Source organism: Oryx dammah, unplaced genomic scaffold (genome assembly GCF_014754425.2).
Source record: "Oryx dammah isolate SB20612 unplaced genomic scaffold, SCBI_Odam_1.1 HiC_scaffold_18, whole genome shotgun sequence".
NCBI lineage: Eukaryota > Metazoa > Chordata > Mammalia > Artiodactyla > Bovidae > Oryx > Oryx dammah.
The window spans coordinates 104,861,986-104,875,673 of NW_024070202.1; the positions used below are offsets into that span (position 1 = coordinate 104,861,986).

At 40.8% G+C, this 13,688-nt stretch overlaps 1 protein-coding gene across 3 annotated transcripts in view; it reads left to right on the forward strand.

The window, feature by feature from the left end:
- The window catches only part of AGK (acylglycerol kinase), a 97,013-nt gene that overhangs the window by 34,712 nt on the left and 48,613 nt on the right, over positions 1-13,688 (forward strand). For all 3 annotated transcript variants that reach the window (XM_040260011.1, XM_040260014.1, XM_040260012.1), the window contains exons 3-5: positions 1,471-1,510; positions 6,229-6,308; positions 13,026-13,101. In XM_040260011.1, coding sequence (XP_040115945.1) covers positions 1,471-1,510; positions 6,229-6,308; positions 13,026-13,101 — 196 coding nt within the window. The remainder of the gene's footprint in view (positions 1-1,470; positions 1,511-6,228; positions 6,309-13,025; positions 13,102-13,688) is intronic.

Here is a 13,688-nt window from a genome sequence, read left to right on the forward strand (position 1 = left end):
GTTGGACTTATGGACCAACTGGACTTAGGAATGCACCCTCAAAACGGAACTTGTTTGCATGTAGGGGACTTACTGTACTGTAAAGATGCAAAATTCAAGGTCTTTGGTGTTATGAGAAAGGTCTAGACAGGAAATTTAAGTAAAATAACCCTTTCTCCTTTTAATTCTTCCCTCTAAATTGTTTACTGCTCATGTTTTCTGGGTATTCATTTTCTTAACTGTTGTTAGCCAGGTTGAAGTTACTATATGAGTGATGCCAGCAACCCGTGTTAGAATGGACCTTACAAGAAGATTCTGAAGCATGGTAGGCAGTCAGCCATTTAAAGTGGTCTTAAGGTATAAGTGGCCCAAACACATTTTAGAAAGCTTCATGCTGAATAGGTGAACATATTCTGATAGAACGTTTTGTTTTTGCAAGCCAAAATTTTGCCTCACGCCAGAATTTTCCATTTATGTATAATTGTGTATCTGACTGTGATATAAAACATAAGAGAAAACACTAGCAGAAGCAACTGTATATCAAATTTATTTCTGGCAAATGACCTGAGTAATTTCTACTGAATCAGAAAAACGCAGGCAGGGTATGTGCATTCGTTTTTCTGTTGCTGCCCTAACAGATTGCCGCAAACTTAGAGATTTAACACAACACAAATTTATTATCTTGCAGTTTTGTGGTAGAGAATCTGCCACAGGTAGCTCTGTGGTAGAGAATCTGCCTGCCGATGCAGGAGATGGGGGTGTGATCCCTGGGTTGGGAAGATTCCCTGGAGAAGGGCATGGCACCCCACTCCAGTAATCTTGCCTGGAGAATCGCATGGACAGGAGCCTGGCGGGCTGAGGTCCGTGGGGTTATGAGAGTCAGACACGACTGAGCACAAGCATTGCTGTGTGTGGAGTAGAGCTCCAGCACAGGGCTCCCTTCACATCAAGGTGTCGGCAAGGACAGCATTCCTCCTGGAGGCTCCGGAGAGAACCCCTCTCCTTCCTGGGCACCCACACTCCTTGACTTAAAGCCACCTTCCATCTCCAAAGCCAGCGGGGTTGCATCTTTCTGACCATCCTTTCCTGGTCACATTTGCTGCTGAAGTTTCTCTGCTTTTGAGGACCCTTGCGATTCCACTGGGCCCACCTACGTCATCCAGAATTCTCTCCCATCTCCAGACCCTAACTTAATCATGTCTGTAGAAACCCTGTTGCCACATAAGGCAACCTTTTCAGGTTCTGGGAATTAGGATGTGAGCATCTTAAAGGGAGTGGGGATTATTCTGCCTGCTGTTGTGTGGGAACACCTAACACGGATTTCATTCGGAGAAAGTACATTTCAGATGTGCCCGTGATTTGTTACAGGTCTTAAGAAACGTTCACTTGACTATTTTAAAGAGTTATATGTACTTTAAAAAATGATGATTTGTTTGGATCTGAACCTACTTATTAAAACTAACGTTCCTTCTCTTTTGTTTACTTTGATAGTGATAACCTACTAAGGAGAGCAGCCTGTCAAGAAGCTCAGGTAATGCCGTTTAATATGAAACAATTAAAACCCGCCTTATCTCCACCGTGCAGAAATCTTGGGCTGTTCCAGGGGACTTGCCCAGCACCTTGCATCAGTGCAGCTTGGCTATTTTTTCCCCCACTATCAGGGGATGAATCAGGCTGCCAGCCAACTCTGAATAGAACTCGAGGAAGTTAACCATCTGGTGAAAAGCAGTTCCAACGCCCACCCCTTCAGACTTGTTTACTTCTGGATTAGTCCAAAGAGCACAGAACCGGACTGGTTTGCATTCTGGGAATTTGTTCATGTCTGCAGGTGGCCTGGAAGCTCTGGCTAAAGCCAGATTCACGCCTAAGCCGAATAAGCCCCAAGGATATCAGTTCCGAGCAGTCATTACCTCTCAAAGTCAAATCTTCTTAAAACTGTTGATTCGTACTTTCAAAGCCTGTCTCTTTAGCCCAGCTGAGTCATACCCTGTGCATTGTTATTCCCGGTCTCAGGGTATTGCACTTAAATATTCATCTACCTAGTTAGAGTTGAATTGTTCATCCTTTCAAGTTTAAGATCACATTTCTTTTCTTCCCTCCCCTCCAAATAGGCACATTATAACTTGCAGATGAATTTGCATGGTTAAGTTGCTTTTTTGTTATGTTACTTAAGCTTATGATGTCAGAAATACCAAAAAAGAAACATGAAATTTAAAAATGACGAAGGCATGATACATTTAGTAGAAGTAGGGGGCAGAAAACGTTCTGAAATGTTCTCAGGGATGACAATGACAGTAGACACTATGAATGAATTTCTCTCTTTTTGGATTCCCTAACTGTTCTAAATCCATGTTTTAAGAATTTGATTGCTTTGTTGTTTCATCTCATGGCTCTGAGTTGTTTTGGAAATCAATTCAAATAAACTTTAGTATTAAATTTGAGGTGATCTTCACCCCAAGCTAATTTTCCATTAGCAACTAGAAAATTGTGCACAGGGAAGCCTTTTGCTCTTGAACAAAGAGTGGATATGGGCACTCCCTTTCTTGTGTGAACTATTAATACCTTCACCTCTGTTCTGAATTCCCTCTCCTCCTTTTTCATGGCCCTTTTCCTTCCATTGTTTCTTCCCTTGCATATGTTTCCCTCTTCCCACTCTTCTAATTCTCCACTTCCCAACACCCATTTAGCTCCTCTCATCTGAAAAAAGGAAGTGAATTCATCCTTACAGTCTGCTCATTGTAGTTACTTTTCCTGTGTCTGTCCCCTTTCAGTCTAAATTCTTGAATAAAATACTATTTTTTTTTAAAGCTCACATCAACTCACCTCATTATAGTCTCATGTAAACTCCTTAATCTACTATAAATCCGAGTCCTGAGTCACAGGTAGCTAAGGCTTCTAGAGGCTAAAAACCCAGGACCAAAAGGAATAATCTAGAACTATAGATCTGGAATCTGGCCAGTTGATTAAGTCATGGCCAAATTCCAGAAATAGTATGGATAGAAGAAGAACAAATTACAATATTATATTAAGGTCTAACTCAGAGTGAAAACCATAGATATTATGGTGTACTAGAAACTTTTTACAAAGAAACAGTATATCCTTCTGAAGTATTCAGGAATAGAGGTTTATTTTTGTTTTTAGAGCAAGTAATAGACAATAATGAGAAAGGATCTCCAGTGGGCTGTCAGGGAGGTGGTAGAGTTGGAATCAGTTACTTAATAAGATACTTGGTATAACTTTCATTTTTCTTTTTTGCTTTGTACTTCTGTACTTGAATTCTACCTTCTTGGCCCAGACCTGCTTCCCACCAGTTAAGACTCGAAATTTTGCCCTCTTTGGGATTTCCCTATTCTCCCTCTTTTTGTTGACTATCTTCTCCCATCCTGATGGAGCAGTGGCAGCTCTGATTAGTCCCCATCGTAACCCCTTACATCTTATCTGTGAGTCTGAACTCTGTCTCATCCATTATCTTCTCTTGAGAACTGATAGAGTGGAAGCTTGGGTTTTCAAGTTAGATGGATATAAATTCTGAACTTGTAATTTATTAACACATTGACTTAATTTTTCTGAATCTTAGCTTTCTCATCTATAGACATGGGAATATTTGATTCCTACGTGGTTTCTGAGAACTAAGAACAATATGTATGGAAGTGGCAAATATTAGGCACTTAGTAAACATTACTTTGCCAACTAAGGTCCGTCTAGTCAAGGGTATGGTTTTTCCTGTGGTCATGTATGGATGTGAGAGTTGGACTGTGAAGAAGGCTGAGCGCCGAAGAATTGATGCTTTTGAACTGCGGTGTTGGAGAAGACTCTTGAGAGTCCCTTGGACTGCAAGGAGATCCAGCCAATCCATTCTGAAGATCAACCCTGGGATTTCTTTGGAAGGAATGATGCTAAAGCTGAAACTCCAGTACTTTGGCCACCTCATGCGAAGAGTTGACTCATTGGAAAAGACTGATGCTGGGAGGGATTGGGGGCAGGAGGAGAAGGGGACGACAGAGGGTGAGATCGCTGGATGGCATCACTGACTCGATGGATGTGAGTCTGAGTGAACTCCAGGAGTTGGTGATGGACAAGGAGGCCTGGTGGGCTGCAGTTCATGGGGTTGCAAAGAGTCGGACACGACTGAGCAACTGAACTGAAACATTAATTATGTTTCTTTTCCTGTACCAGTTGATGCTACTGAGTTATCATTCAGGGTTGCAAAGAAAGGAGGCAGCTAGAGTATGAGATTTATTTTTTATGTGTATAAAGATATGAAGGTTAATTGGTAACACAAAGATTTTTCATTAATAAGCTTTATATGGTTGGGAAGAACCCCTGGAGAAGGGGGAGGCTACCCACTCTAGTAGTCTTGCCTGGAGAATTCCATGGACTGAATAGTCCATGGGGTCACAAAGAGTTGGACACGACTGAGTGACTTTCATTTCACTTAAAAGGAAAAATGATTATATTCTGAAAACTAAAGACAAACTTCCCTTGTGACAGACTGTACCCTTGTTGGTTGCAATAAACCTGGCCATATCTTACAGAGAAAAGAAAAGTTACTTACCTGTAGTAAGTGAATGAAGTGGGTGTTTTATTATAATATAATTTAGCTTACTTTTATTAAATAATGGTTCATTAAAAAAAATTTTTGTATTGGAGTGTAGCTGATTAAAATGTGATAGTTTCAGGTAAACAGCAGAGGGACTCAGCCATATATATATATATATATGTATCTGTTTTCCCCCAAAATGTGGAAAATTCTTGAAGAGATGAGAAAACCAGACCACCAGACCTGCCTTCTGAGAAATCTTTACGCAGGTCAAGAAGCAGCAGTTAGAACTGGACATAGAACAACAGACTGGTTCCAAATCAGGAAAGGAGTACATCAAGGCTGTATATTGTCACCCTGCTGATTTAAGTTACATGCAGAGTACATCATGTGAAATACAGGGCTAGATGAAGCACAAGCTGGAGTCAAGATTGCCGGGAGAAATATCAATAACCTCAGATACTCAGATGACACCACACTAGGGCAGAAAGTGAAGAAGAACTAAAGAGCCTTGATGAAGGTGAAAGAGGAGAGTGAAAAAGTTGGCTTAAAACTCAACGTTCAGAAAACTAAGATCATGGCACCCTGTCCCATCACTTCATGACAAATAGATGGGGAAACAGTGACAGACTTTATTTTTGGGGGGGCTCCAAAATCACTGCAGATGGTGAGTGCAGCCATGAAATTAAAAGACAGTTGCTCCTTGGAAGAAAAGTTGTGACCAACCTAGACAGCATATTAAAAAGCAGAGACATTACTTTGCCAACAAAGGTCTGTCTAGTCAGAGCTATGGTTTTTCCAGTAGTCATGCATGGATGTGAGTTGGACTATAAAGAAAGCTGAGCACTGAAGAATCAATGCTTTTGAACATCGATTCAAAAGTAGTGTTGAAGAAGACTCTTTAGAGTCCCTTGGACTATAGGGAGATCCAACTAGTCCAACCTAAAGGAAGTCAGTCCTGAATATTCATTGGAAGGACTGATGCTGAAGCTGAAACTCCCAATATTTTGGCCACCTGATGTGAAGAGCTGACTCATTGGAGAAGACCCTGATTCTGGGAATGATTAAAGGCAAGAAGAGAAGGGGACAACAGAGGATGAGATGGTTGGATGGCTTCACCAACTCAATGGACATGAGTTTGAGCAAGCTCTAGCAGTTGGTGATGGACAGGGAAGCCTGGGGTGCTGCAATCCATGGGGTTGCAAAGATTTGGACACGACTGAGTGACTGAACTGAATCTCCCCCAAACCCATCTCCCATTTAGGCTGGGACATAACACTGAGCAGAGTTCCCTGTACTGTTACAGTAGGTCTTTGTTGGTTATCCATTTTAATTATAACAATGAGTACATGTTGATCCCAAATTCCCTATCTCTTCCCCCATTCCTCCCCCTTGGCAACCTTAAGTTTCTTCTCTGAGAATCTGTTTCTGTTTTATAAGTAAATTCGTTGGTGTCATTCTTTTTAGATTCATGCAGCTTTATTGTTGCTTATGGTGGGGTTGCTGCAATTTACGGGGTCGCAAAGAGTTGGACACGATTGAGTGACTGAACTGAACTGATGGTGGGGTTGTCAATATGAAATCTTGGAAGAACATTGTCTTCTTCAGGGTAGACCCCAGAAGTAAATTCTTTTGGAATGAAAGAATATATGTGTTCACCAACTCAATAAAAGGACACTTACTGAAAACTTTTCTTTGTTCCTTTTTAGGTGTTTGGCAATCAACTTATTCCTCCCAATGCCCAAGTGAAGAAGGCAACTGTGTTTCTCAACCCTGCAGCTTGCAAAGGGTATTTCAGTCTGTGATTTGTTACAATTTCAGTTTTTCTAGGGGCAAAGAGTCACAGTGTCAGGCAGCTGGTTGGAGTCTGTGAAACTGGATGCGCTAGGTTCATTGCTCTTGTAGCCATAAGATTCAATTGTAGAAATCACAGTTTAAGGGGATATAACTGTAAAGCTAACTGATGCTTAGCCAACTTGTCTAATTGAATTTTAATAATTATTGCAGAATTAGCACACTCAAATCAGTCTTATCTGCTTGGTCCTAGCCCCCTTGGGAATAGCTTCTGCTGCCGTGATATGAGATGTTCAGATATGGCCAAGAATATTGTGGCCTTGTGAGGTCAGAAACGTTCTTCCCCAAAGCAGTGAATGTAGAGTTAGGTCTTGGAGGTCAGTCGGGAGGACACTCAGTCTTCCTGACTAAGAAAATGATGCATGGAGGTGGGGGAATGTGGTTAGAGATAGGAGGGCTGACTTAGGTCCCTTGCTATGTCATGTTCCGACGGTCCTGGAGGGGTCATGTGAGGCAATTGTGAGAATTAACATGTGAGGACTAGTTGGGACCTTGGTTGATAGTCATGTGTTCATTTATTGTAACAAATGTACGATACTGGTGCAGGATGTTGGAAGAGAGGGAGACTGTGTGTGTTGGGGGGGCGGATCAGGGAGAGGGTTATGTGAGAACTCTGCACTGTCTACTCTTTTTTACCGTGAACTTGGGCTTACCCGGTGGCTCAGAGGGTAAAGCGTTTGCCTGCAACGTGGGAGACCTGGGTTTGATCCCCGGGTTGGGAAGATCCTCTAGAGAAGGAAATGGCATCCCACTCCAGGACTCTTGCCTGGAAAATGCCATGGACAGAGGAGCCTGGCAGGCTACAGTCTCAATTTTTTAAAAAGTACCATAAGCAAAATAAAAAACTTTTTCTTTTATACTATTAGTTGGGAACAACTGTCATTCAGTTGGAAAGGACTTTTGATAGTTTCTAGAAGAAATCACTTAAAATTACGACTGCTTTTTATTTATTTATGGCTGTGCTGGGGCCTAGCTGCTGTGCACGGAGGCTTTCTCTAGTTGCGGTGAGCAGGGGCTGCTCCTTGTTGCAGTGCTTGGGCTTGTCCCTGGAGTGGCTTCTCCTGTTGCAGAGCACAGGCTCAAGGGTGTGTGGGCTTCAGCAGTTGCGACACTCGGGCTCAGTAGCTGTGGTGCATGGGCTTAGCTGCTCAGCAGCGTGTGCAGTCTTCCCGGACCAGGGATCGAACCCGTGTCCCCTGCATCGGCAGGCAGATTCCTGTCCACTCTACCACCAGGGAAGTCCTAAAATTATTATTTTTTAAATAGTAAGAATTGGTGGAGGAGGGGGAGACTGAAACCTTTTTCTTGATTGAGGATCAGAAAATTAATAACTGTGTATTAGATTGGATTCTATAAGGTCAAAGTCAAACGGGATTAAGATAATGAGAACAACAACAAAAAGCATAGTTGGGAGCGGCTCTTAAGTGGTAAGTTTGATGTTGTCTGGAAAGAAAAGCAGGAATTCTGAAATAAGTTCCTCTTGTCTTTTCTAGGGAGGTAGTGAGTGTGGCTTCAACTGTGTGAGGACTAGCCCTGCCTTATTTCTTTTGAATTCAGCAATTTGAGACACTTACTACAGACTGCCTAAATCGACTCCATTTCTCTATCTAATTGAATGATATTTGCCCACCTTTGCTGGAGCCACTTCGTGCCGCCCTAAACATACTTATCATAAGCCCTTATGATCATTGTTGTTTAATATTTATTTATATATATTTATTTGCTTGGCTGCATAGGGTCTTAGTTGTGGCACGTGGGATCTTAGTTCCCTAACCAGGGATTGAACCTGTGTCCCCAGCATTACTTCAGTATTCAGGGCTGGAGAATCCCATGGGCTGTGTTGTCCATGGGGTCACAAAGAGTCGGACACAACTGAGCGACTTTCACTTTCACTTCCCCCAGCCCTGCAAGGTGGATTCTTACCCACTGGACTACCAGGAACTTCCCTCATTCTTGTTTAAAACCAGCACTAAACAAAAATACCAACAAAGGTTCTAACAGAACACAATCAAAATACCCAAGACAGCTAAATAGTAACTGGTGGCTTTGGGGAGAAGCCAGCAGGGAAGTGGATGTGAGTTTAAGAGTCTGGAGGATCAGGTCTGTATCCTCTCTTCCTCTCTGTGATGCTGCAGGTGTTGCTTTTTAGTTTCTTAACTCCTCAATTTATACTCATCGGTAAAATGGTAAAATAAGGGCACATACCTTATAAAAATTACCATGAAATCCTTCAGGACTAAATGAGACAACGCCTCTAAAGTCTTTTGCATTCCTTCCATTTCATAGTTAGCTTTCGATTAAAGAAATATAAGCTGCTGTTCTTGTTGTTACGGACCTGTAGTGTTAGTCACTCTGTTGTGTCCGACTCTTTGCAACCCCGTGGGCTGTAGCCCACCAGGATCCTCTGTCCATGGGATTTTTCAGGTATGGACCCTGGACTCGGTTGCCATTTCCTCCTACAGGATCTTCCTGACCCAGGGATCGAACTCAAGTCTCCTGCGTCTTGTACATCGCCAGACGGGTTCTTTACCCACTGAGCCACCAGGGAAGCCCTTACTGACCGATAGGCTGAGTTCAGAAGGCTCTTTACTTGGCTCTCCACCCTTGGACCTCTCCTCCTGTCAGAATTAATGTAACTGTTCCAGGTCCTGTTCCTCTAGAGACCTAGTAAGTTAGTAACTTGCCAATTCTGATGATCTGTATGGCAATTGTTTAAGCTATAATCAGTCATTTTGAATTTTTACATCTAAGAGATACTTGCATTTTTAAACAATGAAGACACTTTTTAAAAAGCAATTTTAGGTTCTATTTACACTTTTACATGGAAATGTATTTGAGATTTTAAAGGTGAGGTTCTTATTGAAAAGTATGATACCTTTATCTGTAGACGAGGGTAAGGAAAATTTTTCTAAAGTCATGGTCCGCTTTGACAAGGTGAATCCCTGCATGCTTCTAGGAAGCAGTCACTCTGAAATAGCTTTCACTACTTAATTGTACTATTTTTGTCATCTTGGCTTTGCCCTTACACATAATTTATAATTTATCATGTAGCTATTTCATTATGTAGTACTGGTTTAAAACTACATTAGAGCTTTAGGAAATAAGATAACTGTGTTTAGCATTAATACATAATACATTAAGTAGTAATTATTTTTTGTGTGTGCATGAACTTGGAAATTGCTGTAGTATAGAAAGTTTTTTTTTGACTCTGGTGCTATCTCACCCTTAATTATATAATAAATAATACATTTCTTACTGGTAACACTTGTTTTTCAATCTTGTATATGGAACATTAGAAGAAAAAAAATGTCTTCACTTTCATCTTAGAGATTTTCTGTACCTGTGGCATCACATAAATATGTGAATAAAGACCCAAATGTTCAGATATTTTTTCTTTTTTTAAAATTATAGTTGATTACAATATTGTGTTAGGTTCAAGTGTACAGCAGAATGATTCAGTTATATATACATATATAGTTTTTCAGATCCTTTTCCATTACTGATTATTATAATACATTGAATATAGTTCCTTGTGCTATACAGTAAATCTTTGTTGGGACTTCCCTGGCCGTCCAGTGATTAAGATGCCATATCTTCAATGCAGGAGGCACAGCTTCAATCCCTGGTCAGGGAACTAAGATCCCACATGCTGCTTGGCAAAAACAAAAACAAAAACAAAACCTATAAACTGGTAAATCTTTGTTTATCTAATTTATATATAATAGTGTGTATCTGTTAATCCCATACTCCTGATTTATCCCTCCCCATTTTGGTAGCTGTAAGTTTGTTTTCTGTGTTTACGAGTTTATTTCTGTTTTTAAAATAATTTCTTTTAGATGCCATATGTAAGTAATATGATATAATATCTGTCTGTTCTTTCTGACTTATTTCACTTAGTGTGATGATCTCTAGGTCCATCCATGTTGTTGTGAATTACAATATTTCATTCTTTTTTGTGGCTGAGTAATATTCCACTGTGTGTGTCTGTGTATGTCTGTGTGTTTGTGTGCATACGCGCATATGCGTGTGTGTACACACCACATCTTTATCCATTCATCTATCGATGGACATTTTGGTTGTGTGTGTGTGTCTGTGTGCATATGCGTGTGTGTACACACCACATCTTTATCCATTCATCTATCGATGGACACTTTGGTTGCTTCCATGTTTTAGCTATTGTAAATTGTGCTGCTGTGAACATTGGGGTGCATGTATGTATCCTTTCAAATTAGAGTTTTCATCTTTTTCGAATATATGTTATGCCCAGGTGTGGGATTGCTGTATCATATCGTAGCTCTGTTTTCAGTGTTTTAAGGAACCTCCATACTGTTCTCCATGGTGGCCGAACCAATTAACATTCCCACCAACAGTGTAAGAGGGTTCCCTTCTCTCCACACACTCTCCAGAATTTATTGTTTGTAGATTTTTTGATGATGCTATTTGACTGTGTGTGAGGTGATACACACATTTGTACTTTTGCAAATCTTATTTCTTAAGCTAACTCAGAGGAGCCACAGGTATGTTATAAGTGATTAATACAGCCACTTGAGACTTCTCCAGAGTTCTGCTTCCCAGAGACAGATCTGATCCGCTTCCACCTGACCCTTTCTTATCAGCCTGTTAATGAAAGCAGTCCTACCAGGAGGAGTGTTTACAGTATCACCAGCTCAGCCTTTTATTGTTGGTATAAGCCCCAGCAATGGTGATCTGGGAAGGAGGAGTTTCCATTTAGCCTTTCCCGTTCATTCTAATAAGCATTCAGAGCCGTAGAAGTGGGGGGATAGGTTTTTTTGGTTTGCTTATTACCTGCCTAGGTGGGCCCTTGGTTCAAGCTATTCTTTTGGCTCTTGTGAAAATTTGCTCAAGCCTCTCAATTTCTGTTTTCATTCATAATCAGAAACATTTTATGTTTTGTATTCCAGGTGGTAGTTACTTCTTTTTAAAGAACGTTGAATATGGTCTGTGCATAACTTTACATGTTCCTCATTCACTGCTTTTGCATCTCTTTCTAGTATAAAATACTCTTAAGAAATTCAAAGCATGCCTCACTGATAAGAAAAATAATCTTTTTGATAGAGGACTGGGTAAGTGTGAATGTAAAAGTTAGATGTTTGGTGTTGATTGTTTTGAAAGTGCTAGCTTTTGTTTCTGTTTTGCAATACGATAGTTGAAAATATTTGCGTAAAAGACAAGTCAGCTGATTGGTATGTTTAACATTTATTCAACCTTGAGACTCTGTGATTGGGAACTTTCTGCAGCTTCTGTATCCCTTGATTTCTAGGCTCTTGTTTTTGAATCTTGACCTGAATTGGACAAGGGTCACTACTAGAATGATGCGTATGATACTTTTAAAACACACAAACTCTCCTAAGAGCGCTTTATTTCTTTTGTTATCAGATACCACAATTGTCTCATTTCCTTTTCCTCACAATATGCCTGTCTACATTTGGAATGGATTATTCATTCATTCATAAGTGCATTAATGTACCAGGTGCTTACTGAGTAACCTTCTAAGTATACCTGTCATAATGCTAAAGACCACAGGACTCAAGGACTAATAAGGTTTGGTGTGTGTTTTTGCAAGGCTTCCAGTCTAGTCCTGAAGACTGTCTTGGAAACCACTATTCCTCATAGGTGACAGTCCGTACAAGAGTTGTGGACCATGTGCCAGGGCTACCCTGAGAAGCATATGACTGGGAGTTTTAGAAAGTGAACGTGAGAGTCGCTCCTTTGTGTCCGGCTCTTTGCGACCCCATGAACTATACAGTCCAGGGAATTCTCCAGGCCAGAATGCTGGAGTGGGTAGCCTTTCCCTTCTCCAGGGGATCTTCCCAACCCAGGGATTGAACCCAGGTCTCCCATATTGCAGGTGGATTCTTTACTGTCTGAGCCACCAGGGAGGCCCCTTGGAGTTTTAGACAAGCTACCAATTATCCCATAGTAAGATTAGGTAATGTAGAACTTCTCCCTTTCCTAGCAGAAATTCTGCCTCCATGGAAAAGAATTTTGCTTTTTCTCCAGGGATTTCACTACAGGCTTAAAACTCAAGAAATGGAGATACCCCTAATATTTGAAATGGTTAAAAATGATGTCTTTCCTTCAAACGTTGTGTTCACTGAGTCAGAATTATGCAGTATTCTCTTTGGTTCCCTCTGTTCTCTCAGGCCACATGAAAAGTGTTAAATACGTTCTCAGTCTACCAGTGGACTATAAAGAAGCCCCTTGAGGGCTTGTTACGTTATACCTGAATTACACGTATGTTTGTCTGCCTTGTCCTGTTGTTTGTCCAGCTCCTACATGTGTCTAGCACACAGTAGAAGGTCGGTAGTGCTTGTTGAATGAATCAGACGTAGTTGCTAGACTGGAGCCATATCTAGTGTACACTTTTCCTCTGGAGGAGCTAGAATGTGAACTGTAAGCATCCCGCATGGATAGGGGCAAGCTCCTGGGGCCCCTAGAGTGAGAGAGTCCATGTTTCTACCCAGCGAAACCCATTCATTACTCATCATTGGTCTTCCTGGGTTGAACAAATAGAGGAAGCCTGTGTGCTCTAGGCTGTTCCTTGTCCTATTCTAGAGAAGATAGTTGGGCTTTTAATTTTCCCTCCTGAGCGCTCCTGTTAAAATATTTGTATTTTTTCCTTTGTTTACAGCAAAGCCAGGACTCTATTTGAAAAAAATGCTGCCCCGATTTTACACTTATCTGGCATGGATGTTACTATCGTTAAGGTGAGAATTGCTCTAGAGTGTTGATTTTATCCAAGCCACCCCTCCTTATAACATATCCAGTTCTCTTGACTTCTTAGCAAAAATCGTTTATCACATAAGGAGGTAAGAACAGAGAAATCAACGTTGTGTTCTTCTTCTGATAATTAATACAATTATATTGTTTTTCCCAACCTCTCTGAGCTTTTCCTTTTCAAAACAGGATTAAATGGAGCCAGGAACTTGGTTCCTTTCCTCTGAAAGATAGGACTTGGAACTCTTGTCTCTTAGAAGATGAAAGGTTGTTATAGCTGTAAGAATTTTTCTGACTCTTAAAAAAAAAAAACTTCGAGTAATTAATTTCTTGGCAGACAGGTAAACATTTTCTTTCCGGTGAGGAATTATCTCTGGTGAGGAATTTTAAGTGGTAAAGCTTTAGAATTTTCAAGATTTGGATATGAAGAAAGGGGGTAAAAAATAAATGAGAGGGAATTGTGTACTTCAGAAGATGCCTCAAGGCCCCACTTTGTTGACTTTAAGTGCTTTGTGTATGGTGTGTACAGAGGTGAATGTATTTGGTAAAAATACTGTGTTACCTGTTTTTAAGTCTG